This window comes from Excalfactoria chinensis, chromosome 9 (assembly GCF_039878825.1).
Source record: "Excalfactoria chinensis isolate bCotChi1 chromosome 9, bCotChi1.hap2, whole genome shotgun sequence".
Lineage (NCBI taxonomy): Eukaryota > Metazoa > Chordata > Aves > Galliformes > Phasianidae > Excalfactoria > Excalfactoria chinensis.
In genome coordinates, this window is record NC_092833.1 from 19,028,814 (window position 1) to 19,047,947 (window position 19,134).

General features: G+C 44.4%; 1 protein-coding gene across 1 annotated transcript; it reads left to right on the top strand.

Moving 5' to 3' along the window:
• The first annotated feature begins 1,640 nt into the window (after positions 1-1,640).
• On the top strand, positions 1,641-18,435 carry DHX36 (DEAH-box helicase 36). Its single transcript, XM_072344944.1, has 25 exons — positions 1,641-1,886; positions 2,010-2,131; positions 2,927-3,137; positions 3,559-3,597; positions 4,029-4,199; positions 4,970-5,049; positions 6,068-6,142; positions 6,271-6,437; positions 6,981-7,062; positions 7,538-7,678; positions 8,878-8,980; positions 9,864-9,951; positions 10,510-10,565; positions 10,677-10,741; positions 11,209-11,352; positions 11,974-12,091; positions 12,705-12,803; positions 13,658-13,831; positions 14,141-14,227; positions 14,873-14,956; positions 15,059-15,158; positions 15,245-15,335; positions 15,946-16,066; positions 16,660-16,812; positions 17,721-18,435. The coding sequence occupies exons 1-25, from the start codon at positions 1,692-1,694 to the stop codon at positions 17,904-17,906; spliced, it is 2,952 nt and encodes a 983-aa protein (XP_072201045.1). The 5' UTR covers positions 1,641-1,691; the 3' UTR covers positions 17,907-18,435.
• Positions 18,436-19,134: the final 699 nt, after the last annotated feature.

A 19,134-nucleotide genomic window follows, 5' to 3' on the forward strand; every position in this document is an offset into this window, starting at 1 on the left:
CCCTCATCTCTGCTCAGACACCATAGCAACTGACTCAGAAAGTCCCTCGGAAAATGTACCTGCATCAGCCCCTGCACTTCTCCTGCTTGTGGGATCTGGGCTGTTGAATAATACAAAGGGTAGAAAACAAGAAACTCAAAAGAATTTTTGAGACAATCTTAGGTAAGCAGTGTATCCAGTGTGTTGGAGTTTCCCTTTGGCGGCACATGTGCACTGACAAGAATGTTAAGCTGATAGAATTACAGGAAAAGTAGATATGAAATAGGCAGAGCCAGGCCTCAAGTCCCAAATGCCTCAAAGGACTGGGCTTCTTGAAACAGACAATATGGCCCAGTACTGAAATGTACGTTTCTTGTTCTGGTTGAATGACAGCATCATGCTACTTCATAGAGAGTAATAATTAAATTTTACCTACACGTTGTTTTACCTTTATAGGTGTGAGGCTGATACATATATTCTGGAACGTGATTCCACTTCCTGCTATGTATCGCTATAATGATTTCCAAGATGAACTCTGACTGCTAGCTTTCTCTCATGAATATTGCAGATTTAGATGTCTCAGAGCAGAATAAGTTCTGCTTTTCCAGTCTTAAGCAGCAGCTGTGTTATCCATACACTCCTGTATGCTGAACCTTCAATCATATGTGGTCTTTAAATGGATAGATGGGTGATCCTTCCAGCGTCTCAACCTACAGATCTATTGCAGATATTGGGATCTGTGACGTTTCCTTTAGGATGTGTATTCTTTTATCTCAGTGTTAAGAAGACATGGCTGAAATGCAGTGGTTACGTGCAAACAGAAGGGAATTTTCCCTGCCATTGAAATCTCATTTATGCACATCTCACTCATGTGCACTGCTTTGGTGCCCAAATACACTTCAACAGAGTAAACCTGTTCATGTCCCATAAGTGATGTTCCTGCAAAGTGATGAAGAAATCAGTTAAATATGATTCTCACTTTTAAATTTGATGATAATGTCTTATCAGTTAAATGTAATGGCCTTATGCGTTATATATGTTGTGTTGGAGACAGCCTGCAGTTCCGCTCCATTACCGGGGTGCCCAGATCTCCTGGCACCGTTATCTGTTCTGAACCAGATAGTAGTCTCATTCTCATCCCACACTGCTGTTAAAGAGCAGCAAAGGGAGAATGCCTCTTCCCGAGAGTTAGGGGAGGATCAGCTGATGTGCTGCTGTGTCCCAGCGCCAGATTTGGCCTCCGCAGCCTTCCCGTGGTTCTGTTGCACCTCTCCGTGCTGGTTTATCCCTCAGCCCACACCTTACGCTATGAGCAGCAGAATTAGACTGCACGGTCGTTATTTCAGCTGGGGTTCTGCCCCCAGTGCCCGCTCACGCCTCGCTCTCCGCGTGCCTATAAAGCGGCTGCAGAGCCGCGCAGCTGCCCGCTTGTTTTACTTTCCTCCTGACCACGGCTGCAGCTTTTTTCCTAGTAAAGTTATTCTTTTTCCTGAGGGTTTTTCTGCCAGAGTTCCCCAGTTCCCAAATGGAAGGTAACCCGAGAACTCGGTACAACCGATTCCGATAGCGCAGCCCATTCCTTAGCGCTGTTAACGACGGACGCCGCCCGGGACTCGAACACGTGGCCGGCCGTGGGGGCGGGGCCTGCGGGAGCCGGAAGTGAGGCGGCGGAGGAGGCGGGCGGCGCCGGGTGCCGTTGGGTGCCGGCGGCCATGAGCTACGAGCAGCGCCGGGGTCGGGGCCGTGGCGGCGATGGCGGCTCCTCCGCCGCGTCCTCCGGCGGCGGGGGGCACGGGGGCCGCGGCGGAGGGCGGGGTCGCCACCCCAGCCACCTCAAGGGCCGCGAGATCGGGCTATGGTACGCGCGGAAGCAGGGCCAGAAGAGCAAGGAGGCGGACCGGCAGCAGGTGGGCCGCGCGTTCCGCACGGGCGTCGGAGCCGCCGCTCGTGGCCGGGGAGCTCCGCGCACCGCTGCGGCCTTGAGCCAATGGCGCCGTGTCGGTGCGCGCTGACGGACGCGTTTCTCGCAGCGGGCCGTGGTGCGGATGGACGAGCGGCGGGAGGAGCAGATCGTGCAGCTGCTGAACGCCGTGCAGCCCAGGGCCGAGAAGGAGCAGGAAGCCATGTCGTGGTGGTCCGGGGACGAGGAGGGGTAAGGACGCTTACGGTGATGCAAACGCGTGCTGCCCGGGTGGGGGAGATCAATGAGGGACGTGGGGGGGAGTGGGGCGGGGGAGGTCGGTGGGCTCGGAGCTCCTTTCCCTGTTCGCCACGCGCTGAGCCGTCCTGGAGGGGCTGGCAGCAACCATTGCTGTAAAGGTCTTCTCCGGATTGAATTAGAGTCTGGAGTGCTGGATTTTCTCCAAGAGCCACAAAGCTCTGCCGTTGATCTTCAGGTTTAGGACAGCGGATGGTTGGAGCTTCTGAGTTCTGGGCCTCAGGCGCGCTCCTACGGTTGGTATCAGGCTCCCTTTTTCTGACATTTTGCAGCATTGGGAAGGTCGTGGTCTCTGTGAGGTAGGGTTCATTCTTAACACTTTGTCTTGAAGGACTTCAGGCAATAGCAGTGAAACGAGGGGCTGCGTGTTGTGCTCCACATGCTGGTGTGACGCAGGTGTGTCCCTGTCTGGCTGAAAGATGCAGTGGTTCCAACAGTGCTTTGAGCAGCAGCTCTCTGGAGATGTTCTGTGGCCTCATTAGCTTCCTCTAGAGGCAAAGAACACGTTGCACCTTAGATGCTGGTGGAGAATTTTTGTGGGTTGGTGGTTTTCAGACTTAACTGCTTTCACTTGCCACGTTCTCTTTGGGTTAGGGGTCAGAAAGCTTGTCAGTATAATATCTCAGAAGCAGATGTAAGGTTTGCCTGCCACGGCTCCCTGCACTTTCCTCAGAGGCCAAACATGCAATGGATAATTGTTGAAGTTTCTGTTCCCTGCGCTCGTTTCAGACATACTCCAGAACAGCCTCCAAAGGTGAAGCCAGGGGCTGAAAAAGGTGAAAAAGCTCCTGTGAAACGGCAGCCGGTCTTGGAGAAAACATTTCTTGATCAGGACGTGGAATACCTCTTTGAAAGGAATGATCAAGATGCGGATTTAGATGAGCAGCTTAAAGAAGACTTAAGGAAGAAGAAATCTGATCCTAGATACATTGAAATGCAGGTACTTTCCCAAGTGTTGAGGTGCTCTGGCTTTCTTTCTTAAAGATTTTATCTGTGCATTTATTTATAAAACTCAAAGTGGGGTGATGGGCTCTGAGGGGACGCCTCAGTTTATGCTGATGGTCAGACGTCATGCTGCCCACTGGAATGCTTTTAGCATCAGTCAGGTGGGAGGATGGTTCAGGGTCTTCCAGCTGTGTGTGCCTCTTTGTGTGCTGATCTGTTCTACATTTTTACTGAATGCAGTGACGTTGAAAACGTGCATGGAATTGAGTTCATTTCTAGTGTCCCAGTTCAACCTAAGCTGGGCGGTTTGTGCAGTTGTTTCTGAGTTTAGTCTGGGTCATAGTTGGGGTCTGCTGTATTAATTCAGTGTTTAAATGGTAATTTAAAATGTTTCCTGTTACTTTCTCTTTTCACAGAGATTTCGAGAGAAGCTCCCTTCGTATGGGATGAGACAGGCAAGTGTGAATTTCGTTTGTAAGGAAAGGTGTTTCTTGTGTGAATTTTCTATAACTGGGACCAGTGGGAAGGGAAGCTCGGATGCCTTTTATGAAGGTACTGAGGCCTCTGGAGTTTTGAGTTCAGATTGAGTTCTTTCCAGAATGCATCTTATGTTCATTGCTTCATGATAAGCTGGAATTTATTCAACCTTATCAGTAACGGTGGCATTATTCACATAAGTGAGTGTGTGTGGCCAGCCTTACGCATGGGAAGTGTACAAGAATTACTTTTAGTGTGGTTTAAAGCAAACTGTAATAAGTGTTTCTCTCTTCAGTTACCAGTATGTTTTCTTCTAAGGTCGCATTACAGTAGTAGGGACTTACAGAACACTTCAGGCCTCTGTTGTGGATCAAGTACTTGAGAACGTTTTGTCTCTTTTTGGAAACAGGAACTTGTAAACCTTATAAACAATAATCGAGTGACTGTAATAAGTGGTGAAACCGGCTGTGGGAAGACAACCCAAGTGACGCAGTTCATCCTGGATGATTACATAGAGCGAGGGAAGGGCTCCACCTGCAGAATTGTTTGTACTCAACCCAGGAGGATCAGTGCTATCTCAGTAAGTGCCATGACGCGGGGCTGTTGTTGTTGCTTGTTGTTTATTATCTGACCTCCCGCTGTAATTCTGAGAGGAAAATTACTGTCTCATTCTGTTTGAATGAAGATATTTAGTACTGGCTATAAGGAGCCGGTGTAAGTTAATTAGCTGAGTGTACAGTCTGCTAGACTAATTATAGCTGAAAGAGCTCCAAACGACCAGATAGATACTGCACACCTCTTACAGAAACAAATCTACTTTCAATGTCATCATGCTAAACTTAAAGCTGAAGGTTGGCATTCAGCCGGTTCGTATTGCTTTCTGTGTATTCATTAGTCCTGCTGGACTCTATTGCAGATCACAACTTTGCTAATACACACTGATTTGGCATTTCATACACTTTGGTAGTAGTTAAAGTACAGGCACTGCACATCTCCTTCCCTGAAGCTGACCATTATTTATGATGGTGGTTTTAGAGGACCTGGGCAGTGCAATTGTGAATTGAAATGAACAGTAGTGTTGTTTCAGGCCTCTTAGAAATCTATGAATAAGAATATGACGTTTTTAATTCTCTAACCTATATTTTTCATTGCAAGCCTGTTTCTGTGTTGCCAACAGAGAACAAACAGTTGGCTTTCAGAAACGGTGAGTTTTTCAGGTTTTTGCTGTCTGTGTTCCATCTTGGTTCTAGGCATTTCCTACTGATGAGGAGTTAAATTGTAGCTCTGCCTTTTGGGCTTTTTGTGCACATATATTTAATGTGTAATGCATTTGGCTTTTTTTGTTTTAAGGTGGCTGAGAGAGTCGCTGCTGAAAGGGCAGAAGCGTGTGGTAATGGCAAGAGTACAGGATACCAGATTCGTCTGCAGAGGTAGTAGAGGCGCTCTTGGCCATTTTTATTCCTTCTTGTGAAGTGCTGTCAACTGTTATTTAAGCAAGAAATAAATGAGAATTAGTTCTTGCTGGAGACAAGTGCTTTTACTCCCCTACTTTCTCCGAATGGAGTTCCTCTGAACAGCTGGGATAGGGAATAACAAGTTGAAAGTTAGCAACGAGTGTGGTGATTACTTTCTCTGTTGTGTGTAAATGAGTGGTTTGAGGTCAATTTGTGAAATCAGTTCTGAATCTCAAGCTGTGTAGCAATGGTTAGCACCAAACTCTGCTGTATTAAGATATTCTGAAAGGCCCTGCTATGGATAGAGGTAAAACTGATGTCTGTAATCCATGAATTTCAAGCAAAAAGCCAGAATGCTGAAGTAGAGGATTGCTGTTAAGTTATATTTCTAGGCTAAGTTATGTATTTGCTGCACTCAGCTGGTGGGCAATTTTATCGATAATAAATAATAATGAGAGTTAGGGCTCATTCACAAGAGTCCACTGAACTAAAGTTATGTGTTTGGAGTCACTGGTAATATGAAAAAAATACACGGGACATCTCCAGCAAATGATGACACCTTGCTTAACATTGATGGAAATACTGCTGGAGGGATACAACACTCAGTCCTTGTAGTGTTTGAGCTTGAGGCACTGGTTCATAGAATCTCATCTACATTTGTCATTAGTGTTCGATCAGGAATGTCCCAGTGCTGTATAATTTACCCTCTAGCTGTTGTCTGTGTTGAGTTCACATAACTGCAAGAATTTGGATCAGCAGATCAATGTAGTAATGATGCCTGGGAAGTCAGAGGTTCTGTCAGTGGTTATTCTCCATACAGAACGGTTGCATTGCTGGCCTATTCCTTGTTCCTCCAGCTGAACTGTGAGCAGGTTCAAATGTGAGGTGTGCTTCACAATGTCTATAATGACTGTCTGCGTTTTGATTTTAAGCTTCTTAAGTAATTTGTAAAATAAGGAAGAGAACTGAAGAACTCTTAATGTATCTCTTCCAGTCGGTTACCAAGGAAACAAGGTTCAATTCTGTACTGCACCACAGGAATTGTCCTTCAGTGGCTCCAGTCAGATAAGTAAGTTTTCCTGTTTAATAAGAAACTAAATACAATTATCAAATGATTTGACTCACGAGCTGCTTCTGTCCATCTCTGTTTTCTGTTAGTGCAAAAAGTAAACGTTGATTGTTGTTCTTCTGTTTCAGGCATTTGTCCAGTATTAGTCACGTAGTTCTTGATGAAATTCATGAAAGGAATCTTCAATCAGATGTTTTAATGAGCATTATAAAAGATCTTTTGAACGTTCGTTTGGATCTGAAAGTAATACTAATGAGCGCCACTTTAAATGCAGAGAAGTTTTCCGAGTACTTTGGTAGGTGAAATCCTTCCTGTGAATGTTCCTCTTAAGTAATTTAGACGCCTGTAATCCAGTTGTCTAATTATAAGATGGATTTTTATCAAAGGAATTAATGATTTCATTTCTCACAGCCACCAGCTGCTGGAGATGCTTATTTCCTCAATTCTGTTTCATTACGAGCAGATATTTCTTCTGCGTGTGTTACTCAGATGTACTGCAGGAATTCTCTGCACAGAGTATTCTCGTACTATGTCAGAAGCCACGAGTGGGCAAGCAGAGAGAAGTCTTTAGTTCTGCATAAGTTGGTGTTTATTCTCTAGCTGGAAAGAGGTGAATGTGCAGGAGAGTGCAGTCCTGCCTGCTGCCTGTGCTGCTTCTGTTCAGTCACTTTATGTGGAATTGAATTTGGCCTCTTCTGTGAGGATTCAGAGGGGGGGAAACAACAACAAAACCTATGGACTTGGAGCTGTATTGCAGAAACAGTGAAGATGTTTATGGACTTTAATAGTACAGCACTTGTGGTGTTGTTTTAAAAACAACTTAGACCTTTATCAACAGATAACTGCCCAATGATTCACATTCCTGGGTTCACGTTTCCTGTGGTGGAGTATCTTCTTGAAGACGTCATTGAGAAGTTGAGGTGAGTGTATTTTCTGGACACCAGTGCAGTTCACAGCTTGGTTGGTTTTGGCATTTGATTGGTGTGTATTTTCAAATAATACTGCAGTATAAATAACCTGTCAAAAAATCAGCTGTTTTAAGAAGGAAAATTGCACTGGAAAGCAGGCATCTTGTGCAGAAAAGCTTTCAAGAGCTGTTCAGTAGCTTTTGGTGTAGCAATCTGGAAACACTGGCTTGAGGAGGAAAAAGAGCCTGCTCTTTCTTTTGGTGCGGTGAATTTTCAGGCTGATAAGTCAGTCTCTATTTTTTATTTGTGTATTTATTTATTCAAGAAAAATACATGAGCCTTTTCAGGAAAAGTGTATCCGATGATTGTATTATGTGGTATAGCTGAAGTACTGGGCATTGTCCTCGGTTTGGAAGAAACAGTAATGCAGCTGGATCCAATGGCTGCAGGTTCAAAATGTAATCACTTGTGTTATTTAACTTTAAAGATATACTCCCGAAAACACAGACCGTCGACCACGGTGGAAGAAAGGTTTCATGCAGGGACATGTAAGCAGGCCAGAAAAAGAAGAAAAAGAAGAAATCTACAGGGAACGATGGCCAGAATATTTAAGGCAGCTGCGGGGCAGGTTGTTCTCAAGTTACTGTTTTGCATTGTTTGTGGTTTTTCTGTTTCTCAGCTGAGAACTGGAATTTTGTGCCGTATTTTAATACCGTGCTTTCATTAATAATCTAGTGCTTAATACTGTGGAAGGCAAGAATGATGGAGGTGCCAGTGCAGTTGGCTGGTGACTGCTGGAGTAATGTAGTCAGCCACAGAGGTCTACCTTCCTTTGCATGTGCAAGGTTTAAGAGGGCTGACAGCTGTCAGGTTCGCTTGCTGTTGATATCATGATTGCCTATCAGATTCTGCAGCACAGCGTTGGGCTTCGTACACTTCGTTCCTGATTTCTTTTGTTGTCAGCTTTGCTGTTTGTCGGTCTTTTTTTATTTTTCAGTGATAGATCTCATAGTATGGCAGTCTTGTAATCAGTGTGCTACCAAATGTGCTACTGTTCTTTCTTTCAAGAGTCTTTTCCTCAGAATATTTCAATATTCCTCTCAAGTGATTTGAATCCAAGCTAAAGCATTTTGCCTATCGAGCACCCAGCAGGGCTTTGCTGCTTGAGACATTCTTTTGCTTGCCAGCATTTGACCCTTTTGGTTATCCAAGTAAGTAGGTTAATTAGGTAGCGGGGCAGCTGTATTTCAGGAACAGCGTTTTTCTGTTTTCCTCCTGTCTTATTTTACCTCTGCAGTTTGTGACATCCTGTATATCCAGCTTGATAAAAATAATTAATAAGGATGGCTCAGTTTTGTTTCTGTCCTAAGGAAACTAGTAATCAGTGATGTCTGTTCCATCCCATGGTACACTTGCCCTTTTGTATTTCTTCATCCCTTTCCCAACCAAGTCTGTGGAACAAATGGCTAATTGGTATTAGATTTCATGAAAGCAAAGGGCTGAAGAGATGAGTTGCTTCCTGTTCTCACTGAGAGGGAGGGATGCACTGAAGGGTGAGCTTGGGCTATGGATCCAAGGTAATCCATGGGGAGCAGAGAAATACAGATCAGTCACAACAGGATTCTTTAACTTACCTGACTAAACTGGCAACAGTTGTACTAAACTGAATCTTGAGAGTATGTTGTCTGTTCAAGTATGTTACCTTCAGAGAAAGAAAAAAGAAATTGCATGATAGCAGCGTGTGTGGATGAGTAATTGTGGAGCCTTATAATGGATATGAGTGCATGACTGTGGGTGTACCGATACACTTGTTTTTGATGTCTGTAGGTATTCAGCGGGTACTATAGATGCCTTGGAAATGATGGACGATGACAAGGTTGACCTTGACCTAATAGCAGCACTTATCAGACACATTGTTCTGGAGGAAGAGGTACAGTTCTGCTTCAAAGCATCGTGTTTTCAAGATACAACTGAATTGTGGCCAGTGGCTGTTAGTAAATAACTACCAACTTGGTTCTTCTCTATTCCACAGATGTGTGGGTTTTTTTGAATGCTTTTAAAGCAATCTAATAACTTTAAATACCTAATTACAGTATTTATTTCAATTTCTAGCTTTCTCTCTATTGTTTGTGTTAGAGGAAGCGGATCTTGAAATATTAAGACATCAGATTCTGAGTCTGAAAATCCTAATTATAGTCTCAGTAAAAAGGACTTCCAGTAATACTGTTAGGTACATTATTGTCGGAGTGCTTCTGTGCATGAAGCTGTGGTAAACTGGAAGTAAGAGTAACTTCTGTTATCTTAGGTAACGTGCACAGGTTCCATATAACATAACCTGGAGTTACATATTCATTTCTGTGTTCAAAAACATCCACGGAAGGGCTGGTACTTCAGCTGGAGTTCTTGAAAAGAATTTTGATTATGAAGAACATCAAATCATTTGAAATTTCAACTGATAAGAGCACTGAAGCTGCGTAATGGGGGTGACTGGCGGTTTCTTATTTTGCTCTTCCTTGGAAAATCAAACATAGTTTTTTCTGTGTTTCATTGCAGCTCAGATTCTTCAACTGTTTATATGGCAGCATTTAAAATGCTGCAGGGAAAACGCGTCTAAAAAGGAATTTGGATTTCTTAAGTTTAGATAGGTGTGCAGTGTGTTCTTTTGTAGAGAATAACCTCTAAGTGTTGCTCCAAACATGGAGGTTTCAGATATCACTTAACCAAAAGACATTCATCAGTGGCTGTTTTGTTTTCTGCACAGCATGTAATGCATTCTAACATATTCCTTTTCCCATTCATTTCCTCACCTACAGGATGGTGCAATCCTGGTGTTCCTTCCAGGGTGGGACAACATCAGCACTCTGCACGACCTCTTGATGTCACAAGTCATGTTTAAGTCAGGTAAAAAAAAAAAGGGGGGGTTTTGATGGTTAATGTTGCATAGCTTAGTTTTGTTTTTAGAGGTTAATGCAAGCTGCTTCAGTAGAATAATGGAATGATTTTTTTATCACAGGTAAATATTTAGGTAGCTCATGGAATTGCATGTTTTAAAAAGAGAATGCGTTTCAGAATTGTCCCTTTGTTTAAACGAGCAGCACTGAATGTTTGTTGTGGTAAAAGACAATTTGTAAGCATAATATCTTGATCTTAAAACGCAGTTGTTGTCCTTACAAAAAGGTTCTATTTCCCCTCCCTCCCAGCCCCACATTTTATTGTAGCTGGTGTTTAATTTGCTAAATTTACATTACTATTAGGATTTGTCACCTGCATTTAATGTTGATGTCTTGAACTGCTAGCAAAAAGCACGTGTGAACATATGCCATTATTCAGAACGAGATCTAGGAGCAGTCATTCATTTACAGCATGGTTTCTCTGTTCTGTATTCTTGATTCTATTTTCTTCCCTGTATAATGGAAGTTTCTGTGCTTACACCGCATCTTTTCCTACCTTGATTTTCAGATAGGTTTATTATCATCCCTTTGCATTCATTGATGCCTACAGTCAACCAGACTCAGGTATGTGTTTCTGCTGTTACACGATGAGGTAACATTTCACAGCAATGAAAAAGAATAATTGTGCATATGTTTGGTTTTGCAAACATACAAATGGGCCGTGGATAATTACAGGTGTTTAAGAAGACCCCGCCGGGAGTAAGGAAAATTGTGATTGCTACCAACATTGCAGAGACCAGGTAAATAGCAGCTACACACACGAGTAGTACCTGTAATTTTGATGTAATAAGTGAAAGTATAAGCCTGCTTAATATTTCACAAGGTATGCTTTAAAGATCCTTATCATTCATTTATTGAATTACAAATGTGTCTCAAGGTAAAGACCGGGCGGGAATTTTCCTCTGAGAACTGTCTAAAAAACTCAAAATGCGGATGGTAACATGACCTGCAGTTGTTGTATATGGTCCCTGTGGGTTGGCTGCAGGCTTTAAAACTGTGCATGGTGACTCACACCAGACCTGTCAAAATAAATCAAGCTTGCTATTGAACTGTTTAATAACGTGCTTATTAATGACATGCTCAATACCTGAATTTTTATTTCCTACCCATGTTTTGAGAAGGGATAAAGAAAGCCTGAATTGGTAAAATTGCAGGTTAAGCTTACAAAGATGGAGAGTTATTTATTTTCCTCTTTATTTTTCAACAGCATTACAATAGATGACGTGGTGTTCGTTATAGATGGTGGAAAAATCAAGGAGACTCACTTTGATACACAGAACAACATCAGCACAATGGCTGCAGAGTGGGTTAGCAAAGCCAATGCCAAGCAGAGGAAAGGTCGAGCAGGAAGGTAAGGATGAGGCTGGTTAGGAAACGTGGTGATGTTAACTTTCAGTTGGCCTTGAAGCACGTGTGTGCTGGAGGTTCTACCTGGTCATTCCCACCTTCAGAAGCAGGCAGTAGCACAGTACTGTCACTGTTATGAAAGAGTTATTCCATGGTTTTCCTAGCAAACTGACATAACTTCTGCTGTGTTTTAGTCACGGGTTTCCTTCCTTCTCATAGAACAATAAATCTTGTGTTCTATTATTTATTTACTTATATTGGTAGCGTTTGCCCTCACTTTTGAGGCAACAAATATATTAAAGCTAAAATGGCCTACAAATTAACACTGCTCAGCTGTGTACCGAGTTATTTGAAGCTTCTGTACGTCTCAGAATTTCTTATGGAGTGTTTTCTGTTTGTTCACACATGTACGGTTTATCTCTGTTCTCTTCATTGTTCCTTTTGAGCAGTTATGAGGTCTGTTTTCTGTCGCTTTGTTTCCCTGTTGATGTGTGTGCATATCTGAAAGCTGCAATAACTGAAGATAACTCCATTCTCATTTTTCAAGGTGTCTTGGAAAACTGCCTACAAGTAAATGCAATCATGACATAGCAAAACCCATACTTTTCCTTTAAATATATTCCAGAGTGCAGCCGGGCCACTGTTACCATCTGTACAATGGGCTGCGTGCCAGCCTTCTGGATGATTATCAGCTGCCAGAGATCTTGAGAACGCCTTTGGAAGAACTCTGCTTACAGATCAAGGTAGGCACATGCATCGTCAGGTGTTTGCTTTTCTGTTGGAATAAAAGGTTGAAAGCTTCAATTATTGCAACTCTGAGCTTAGAGTTGTCCTGAAGTCTAAACTCTGTTACACCATCAGCACAGTGCACGTAGCTAATAATTGAGGCAGTTCTGGCAGAGCACCATCAAACCCAGGGAAGTGATTGCTTAGGATCGATAGAAGCTGAAGTGTTGATTTCAGCAAATTTCAACTGTGTTGGTTGTTTGTTTTGTTTTAAATCATTTAATCCGAGCTGCTTCCGTGAAAAGGCTGGTGAGTGAAGAGAGGATTCCTTAAGAACAGCTCTTCTAAAGTAGACCTGAGTTTCCATTTAGCAGGTTTATGCTGAATTCCAGTGCATGCATAGGGCTGCTGTGTGTGTGTTCTGAATGAAGTAGTGTAGATGGGATGAAGCTTTCAACCAGAGTGTTTCTGGTTTTGTCTGTACTTCTTAATTAGCAAAATCCTAATTTCAAACTGAATTGTTCACACCTGTTGTTGTCAGTGTGGTCACTGTGCGCTGGTTTTAGGTAGGTAACCACCTTTCTCCAATTGCTGCAGGCTTGCTGTTTTGTTTGTTTTGCTTTCTTCCAGATTCTAAAGCTTGGTGGAATTGCTTATTTTCTGAGTAAACTGATGGACCCCCCATCTCGTGATGCTGTCATGCTGGCCATTAATCATCTCATGGAGCTGGTAAAGTACTAATTAACGTACCGTTTCATGTGTGCAAGGAAAACTGCTTGCAGTCAGGTTGTTACTTTTGGTGCTTGCTAGAAAGGTTATTCTGACTGCACAAGTCTCAACATCCGAAACACTCTGTTATGCAGACCCTTTGTATCTTCAGGCCGTACAGTGTTCTGACACCTTGACTGAACAGAGAAGGCAGTTTCATGTAATACTGGAAGCTTATGGGTTGCATAAAGTAGTTCCTGAATTGCTGAAAACACTTGGCACAGCTTTTATTTAGATTCCCTACAGGTTCTTATCTGTAAGACCCTGCTTGTGTCTGATTTATCAGGAGTTCCAGCCAGTTCAGTGGAGAGCTGGAGATGTGTTTTCTGTGGGCAGATAAGAGAAAGGTCTCATCTGTCAGTGTGCTTTTGGATGATGGGGAGGGAGAGATGAATGACACGTGCATACTGCTGACTCCTTGCCTTGTCAAGGCTGCGTGGTAGCAAAGAGTAAAGGAAATGAAAACCAGGAGTGATATTGACAGGAAGGTGCAGATCTGAAACAAATGCTTGGCCAGAAGAACAGTAAGGCACTCAAATGTTAATTCGTCTTCATGCTTCCGTACAGCAGGACACTGAGCCCAGTAAACCACTTGAAACACAATTAAAGGTGGTTGCTCTTTTATTGTACCTCTTGAACCTTTCTATTTCTGCATAACTTGCACTGTTGTTTTCCTACCTTCCCCCCTTGTTGTTAATGCCAGCTGCCTTTTTTAGATAATGGGATTCCCTTTGGTTTCTAAATTGTGTGATGATTGTTTCACGAAAATCCTCCGATTCCAAATACCACAAATGCTTTCTTTTTCCTCCCGACAGAACGCTTTGGACAGACAGGAGGAGCTGACTCCGCTGGGTGTACATTTAGCACGATTACCAGTTGAACCACATATTGGAAAAATGATCCTCTTTGGAGCTTTGTTCTGTTGCTTGGATCCTGTACTTACAATTGCAGCAAGCCTGAGCTTCAAAGACCCTTTTGTCATTCCCCTGGTAACGTTTCTAAAGCAAGAGTTACAAATAGGATATTATGAATCTCAAAAGAATTTCAGGATGCCTCTGAGGTGTTGTAGTGTAAAAGCACTTCAATCTCACTTCTGTATTAATAGTGTTTTTTATTAGTACTGACTGCCTACACATGCTGTGACATACTGTACACGTATACCTACAGAACAGCATTAATTCTTGTGCATGCTGCATATGGAGTATTGTTTTATATGTGTTCATTAAGCTGGGAAAGAGAACTGGGTGGAGGAATGGCCTGTGAGTCACGAATACATTCTGAATTCAAATTGTTTTTAGGGCAAAGAGAAAGTGGCAGATGCAAGAAGAAAGGAGCTGTCAAAGAACACTAAAAGTGACCATCTAACAGTGGTGAATGCTTTCACAGTAAGGATGTTTTAATGTTTCTCTTTCAGAAACTTTTCTTTGGGTTTTATGCTTTATTCTAAGGAAAAATCCAATGTCAGTGTGTGTTCTCAAGTATTTCTTGATTTCTACAGAAACAAAACCAAATTAATTTTCACCCTCCTAGCCTTGTTTTCTGCCTCAGTAGCCAAATTTCTCACGGATGTGCTGTTGGAAACATAACTTCATGGTTATCTGGGTGTTTTCTAAACGTGTTTAATGAGAGATGAACTCGGTAAGCTGTGGCAGCCCTTCAGAAGCCACTGAGTCAGTGCTGCTTGTATGCTGTGGTAGGCTGGGCCTGACTTCAGAAGTGTTGGAGACTTCACTGTGTGCATTGGGCAAGAAGACCACTAAATAAATGGCGTGGAAAAATTGTTGCTACTTTGAGTATCAACTAATGAATTTCTGGCAAATTTGAGCAGATTTCACTTCTTAGCATTTAAAAAGCAGCTTTCCTGCTCAGATGCTGTGTATGTTGAAGGGGGAGGGTCTGATTTCTTTCTCACAGAGGAAAAAAAGTAATTTTTGTTGGCTTCTGGATTTTTGCTCTGTCCATATTCATTTAATTTTTGATAGTGTATGTTCTTCTAAAAGATTCCTTTGAACGGTGGTTTGAATTTCTAGGGCTGGGAAGAGACTCGTCGTCGTGGGTTCCGAACTGAGAAAGACTATTGCTGGGAGTATTTCCTGTCTCCAAATACTCTCCAGGTAACATTCTGGCTGTAAGGGGAGGGGAGGAGGAACATGTTGATGGGGACTGGGAAGAGCCTTTTTGCACAGCATCGTTCTGGGACAGTTGTTGTTTCCTAGATGCTGCATAACATGAAAGGACAGTTTGCTGAGCATCTGCTTGCAGCTGGATTTGTGAACAGCAGAGACCCCAAGGATCCCAAGTCTAATACCAACTCAGGTAAATAATGACGGAGACTGGAAGCTTTTGATCAGTCAGATTCACGGTTTGCAGAACCACGTTACTTACTTTGCTGTCTTCTGCAGATAATGAGAAGCTGCTCAAAGCTGTCATCTGTGCTGGCTTGTATCCAAAAGTTGCCAAGATCCGGCCAAGCTTTAGCAAAAAGAGGAAAATGTAAGGATTTGGTGTGGTCTTTGTTTGCAGTAGGGGCGGTTTCTACATCAGGTAGAGGGGCAAGGCAGAGCAATGGCTAAAATGCACGGATGAATCTCTTGAATCGACCGTGGGTGTGGGTTCCCTCATTTGAGAGCAACAGATGTGAGCATGGGATTGTTCATTTTTACTTACTGGAACAGAGGCATTGTCTGACTGTTTGGATAGTGGCTGATATGTGAAATGATTGGTGTGACATCATCGTATGATCTGTGATGCTACAATATGTTAACATCACGGCTGCTGAAGGAGGCACTGTCATTTTTCCACAGCAGATATAAGTGTAGGTGCTCAGAGTTCTGCCCAACTTCGTTCTGTCTGCAGCTGGCACTACTAGTCAGTTACTTTCCTGTTTTAAACTGAGATGGGTGTGCTTAAAATTACCTTAAGAATGCACCCAGCAGAACGGTCTGATGGAAGTTACTGTGTCTTTGCATCTTAGCCACGTGGTGGAGCTAGGTATAAGCCAGCTGCAAGGAAGATGCACCAAACACGAGGTGTGTTACACTCACAGCTTTGCTGGACAGGCTGGTTTTGCAAAGTTGTCAATATCTCTTCTTCTTCTTTTAAGGGTGAAAGTTTGCACCAAGACAGATGGAACAGTGAATATTCATCCAAAATCGGTTAATGTGGAAGAAACAGAGTTCCATTATAACTGGCTTGTGTACCACTTGAAGATGAGAACTAGCAGTGTACGTGGAGGTTTATGTTTCTTATTGATTTTTGTAGCTCTTTAATAAGGTTGGATTGAGGGGGGGGGGGGGGGGTGGCACTGGGGATGTGAACAGTGCCTCTTACTGTGGCCCAGAAGGTAAGGGGAAGCTTTGTTTGAAGCTGTCCTCTTTTGGGTGCTGTGTTCTACACATCCATGCAGTCTGTTCAGTGCTCCTGGTGGGGTTGTTCCATAAGTAACTCAAGGCCGAGCTTCTGATAGGTGCTTCTGTTCCAAAAAAAAGAGTATTTTTCATTTCCAACCAGTGCAATGCTTCTAAATACGATGCTAAGAACCCAAATGCGTTGTGAATTTTCTTCTTCCTGTTTGATTGCCAAGGGGACAGCTTAGTTTGATTCTCCCCTTTGTGTGAATGAAAGCTTTGAATGAAAGCTTTTGGGACCATTTTTGCTCCTGTTTCATTTGGTGCAACTTTTCCAACCAAGTTGCTTCAGATTTGTTTTGCAATGAAGGACAGAAAAGGTGATCTCGATCTGCTTTGGGTTTCATGAGTGGCTGTGATGCCAGTTGAGACGCTTTTGAGAGTGACGGGTCAGTTGTGTCTCCCTGCAGATCTACCTGTATGACTGCACAGAAGTGTCTCCGTACTGCCTGCTGTTCTTTGGAGGAGATATATCCATCCAGAAGGATAAGGATCAGGACACCATTGCTGTGGATGAATGGATCGTTTTCCAGTCTCCGGCAAGAATAGCACAATTAGTTAAGGTGATTCTGTTTAATAATGGTGTATATGAAGTCTCAGTATAGCAGTAGCTCTTCTTAGACCTTATCTTTGTACCTGCTTACATATTGCTGTAGGGGCATAGCAAATCACTGTTTTTCATGTATTCCCAGTAAATACTGTAGGTATGATAGGTAAACCAAATTCAGTTTCTGAAGGTGAGTGTATGGATGTGGACCAAACAGGGCTTGGAGATTCGTGATCCCTGAGGTCCCTTCCAACCTGGGCCATTCTGTAAATGGTGGTAAAAGGAGCATTCAGAGCAGTCTGATTCATGTGGTAAACTGGGCAGAAGTAAGCAGTAATGAGCTCCGTAGTTTTTGGCCTTAGGAGCAGGCACTCTAATAGCTGCACCAATGGAGTGAGGGTTGTGCTGCTATTGCAGCAGTGGGAGGAGGTGTTCAGCTGTGCAGCCAAACAGTTTGGGGGGTGCTGTAAGATCGTGGAGGTTTCAGAGAAGTGTAGTAGGGCAGATGGGAAGGTTTGTGAACACGGCTTATGGGCAGAGAGTTGTTGGAGAGTGGGATTTCTGTAGTTTCCTGTAGCTCCAGTGTGCCCATGGAGTAACCAGGTGCATGTGGAAACCAGAGGAGGGGGCTCTTTAGCTGGCGGTGATGCTTTCCAGTGGGAAGAGGAGCTGAACGGAGCTGTATGTTAGATCCTAGAAATGGCCTCTGATTTTCTTTCTTTTTTTCTTAACCTGAATACTTCTAGACCTGATAGCAACGATTGTGTGATTAAAGGCCAAACTGCTGCTTTTTGATCCTAAAGATCGCAGTGTTGAAATGAAAGCAATGGGAGCAACAGGGGTAGGGATGGGAAGAGAGGGCAGCACTGTGGGCTTCCTCACCATGGCCTCTCTCTCTTCTTCCAACAACTTTTCTGGCTGCAGGATTTGAGACGAGAACTTGATGATCTCCTCCAAGAAAAAATCGAGAACCCCCACCCCGTGGACTGGAACGACACGAAATGCAGGGATACGGCAGTACTGACAGCCATCATAGACTTAATCACCACCCAGGAGAACGAAAGTGCCAGGAATTACGCTCCGCGGTTTCAGGGCGAACGCTGCAGTTGATGCCCTTTGGCTGTTGGTTGCAACCAGCATCCCGTATTGGTTTGTTGTGGATGGCAGTTAGTGAGCGGGAGGGCAGGCTGAGGGGCAGCTCCTGCAGCAGCCACGGCCGCGTCTGTCTGTCTGTCTGTCTGCATGTCTCGTGTGTCGCTTTTTAAGTAACAGAGCAGCAGTGTTAGCAATGTTAGTTGGTGTTCATTTGCTTTTGCCCCCCTGGGAGCCCTGTGACGCTGCAGCGTTCTTTCCTCTCCGACGGCCCAGCTCTGCTTATTGCATCACGCTCCCCCAGCGTCCTCTGCTGGGTGAGAGGCGGCTGTGCGTTGAGCAGCACGTGCTCGTTGCCGTTTGGGGCCGGGGAGGGAATGCTGCAGCGCGGCCCTCTTCTGCCCCTTCTCTTCCCCCCATGCTCCTCAGCGCTGAGGGCGCCCCGTTACCGATCGCGGTGGAATCCGCCTGCAGCCTTCGTTGTTTCATGTTTTTTTTACTCATTCCGCGTCCGGGCGCTGCGTCACATTAAAGGACTTCTCCCCCAGCCGCGTCTCGGCTGCTCTCCGCCCGCGGTGCCGCTCAGCGCTGCGGGGATTTAAGAAAGCCGGGGCCGCGTGTACGGCGGCTGTAACGGTGGCGATGAGGTGAGAGCGGGGCGGGCACGATGCGAGGTTTGGCACCGGGGGGAGGCGGAGCTGCGGGTGACGCTGCGGGACCCTTAGGCTGGGAGCGGCGCGTCGTGTCCGCCTGCGCGGCCGCGGTGAGTCCCGGTGCGTCGTGCTGGGCGCTGTGCCGGCTGCTCACATAACGCAGCTGTCTTTAGCACAAGAACTTATCCGTCTCACTGTACCTGCCCCGCGGCATGAACCTTTTCATCTGCCTCTTGGCCAGCTGGGCGCACTGCTGCATCATGTCCATCAGCACACCGAGGTCCCCATCAGGCAGCTTTCCAGCTACTTCTCCCCTAGCCTGTAGGGTTGCCCAGCATTGTTGTGTGCAGGACCTGACGCTTGGCCCAATTGAAACCCATACAGTTTGCCCTGGCCCATCGATCCAGGCAGATCAACACTCCCTCCCAACTTGGTGTCATCTGCAAACTTACTGAGGGTGCACTTAATCCCCTCATCAAGATCATTAATAAAGATGCTAAATAGCAGTGGGCCCAGTACCAAGCCCTGGGGGCACCACTGGTGACCAGCCACCAACTGTGTTTGACTGCATTGCCCACAGCTCTTCTGGCCCA

What these genes read in the sequence shown, in the direction of transcription:
- DHX36 (XM_072344944.1), top strand. Translation starts at nt 1,692, where the DNA reads ATGAGCTACGAGCAGCGCCGGGGTCGGGGCCGTGGCGGCGATGGCGGC. An exon ending in TACCAGATTCGTCTGCAGAG is followed by an intron (nt 5,050 to 6,067) that starts GTAGTAGAGGCG and finishes TATCTCTTCCAG; the next exon opens with TCGGTTACCAAGGAAACAAG. An exon ending in TTAAGGCAGCTGCGGGGCAG is followed by an intron (nt 7,679 to 8,877) that starts GTTGTTCTCAAG and finishes TGATGTCTGTAG; the next exon opens with GTATTCAGCGGGTACTATAG.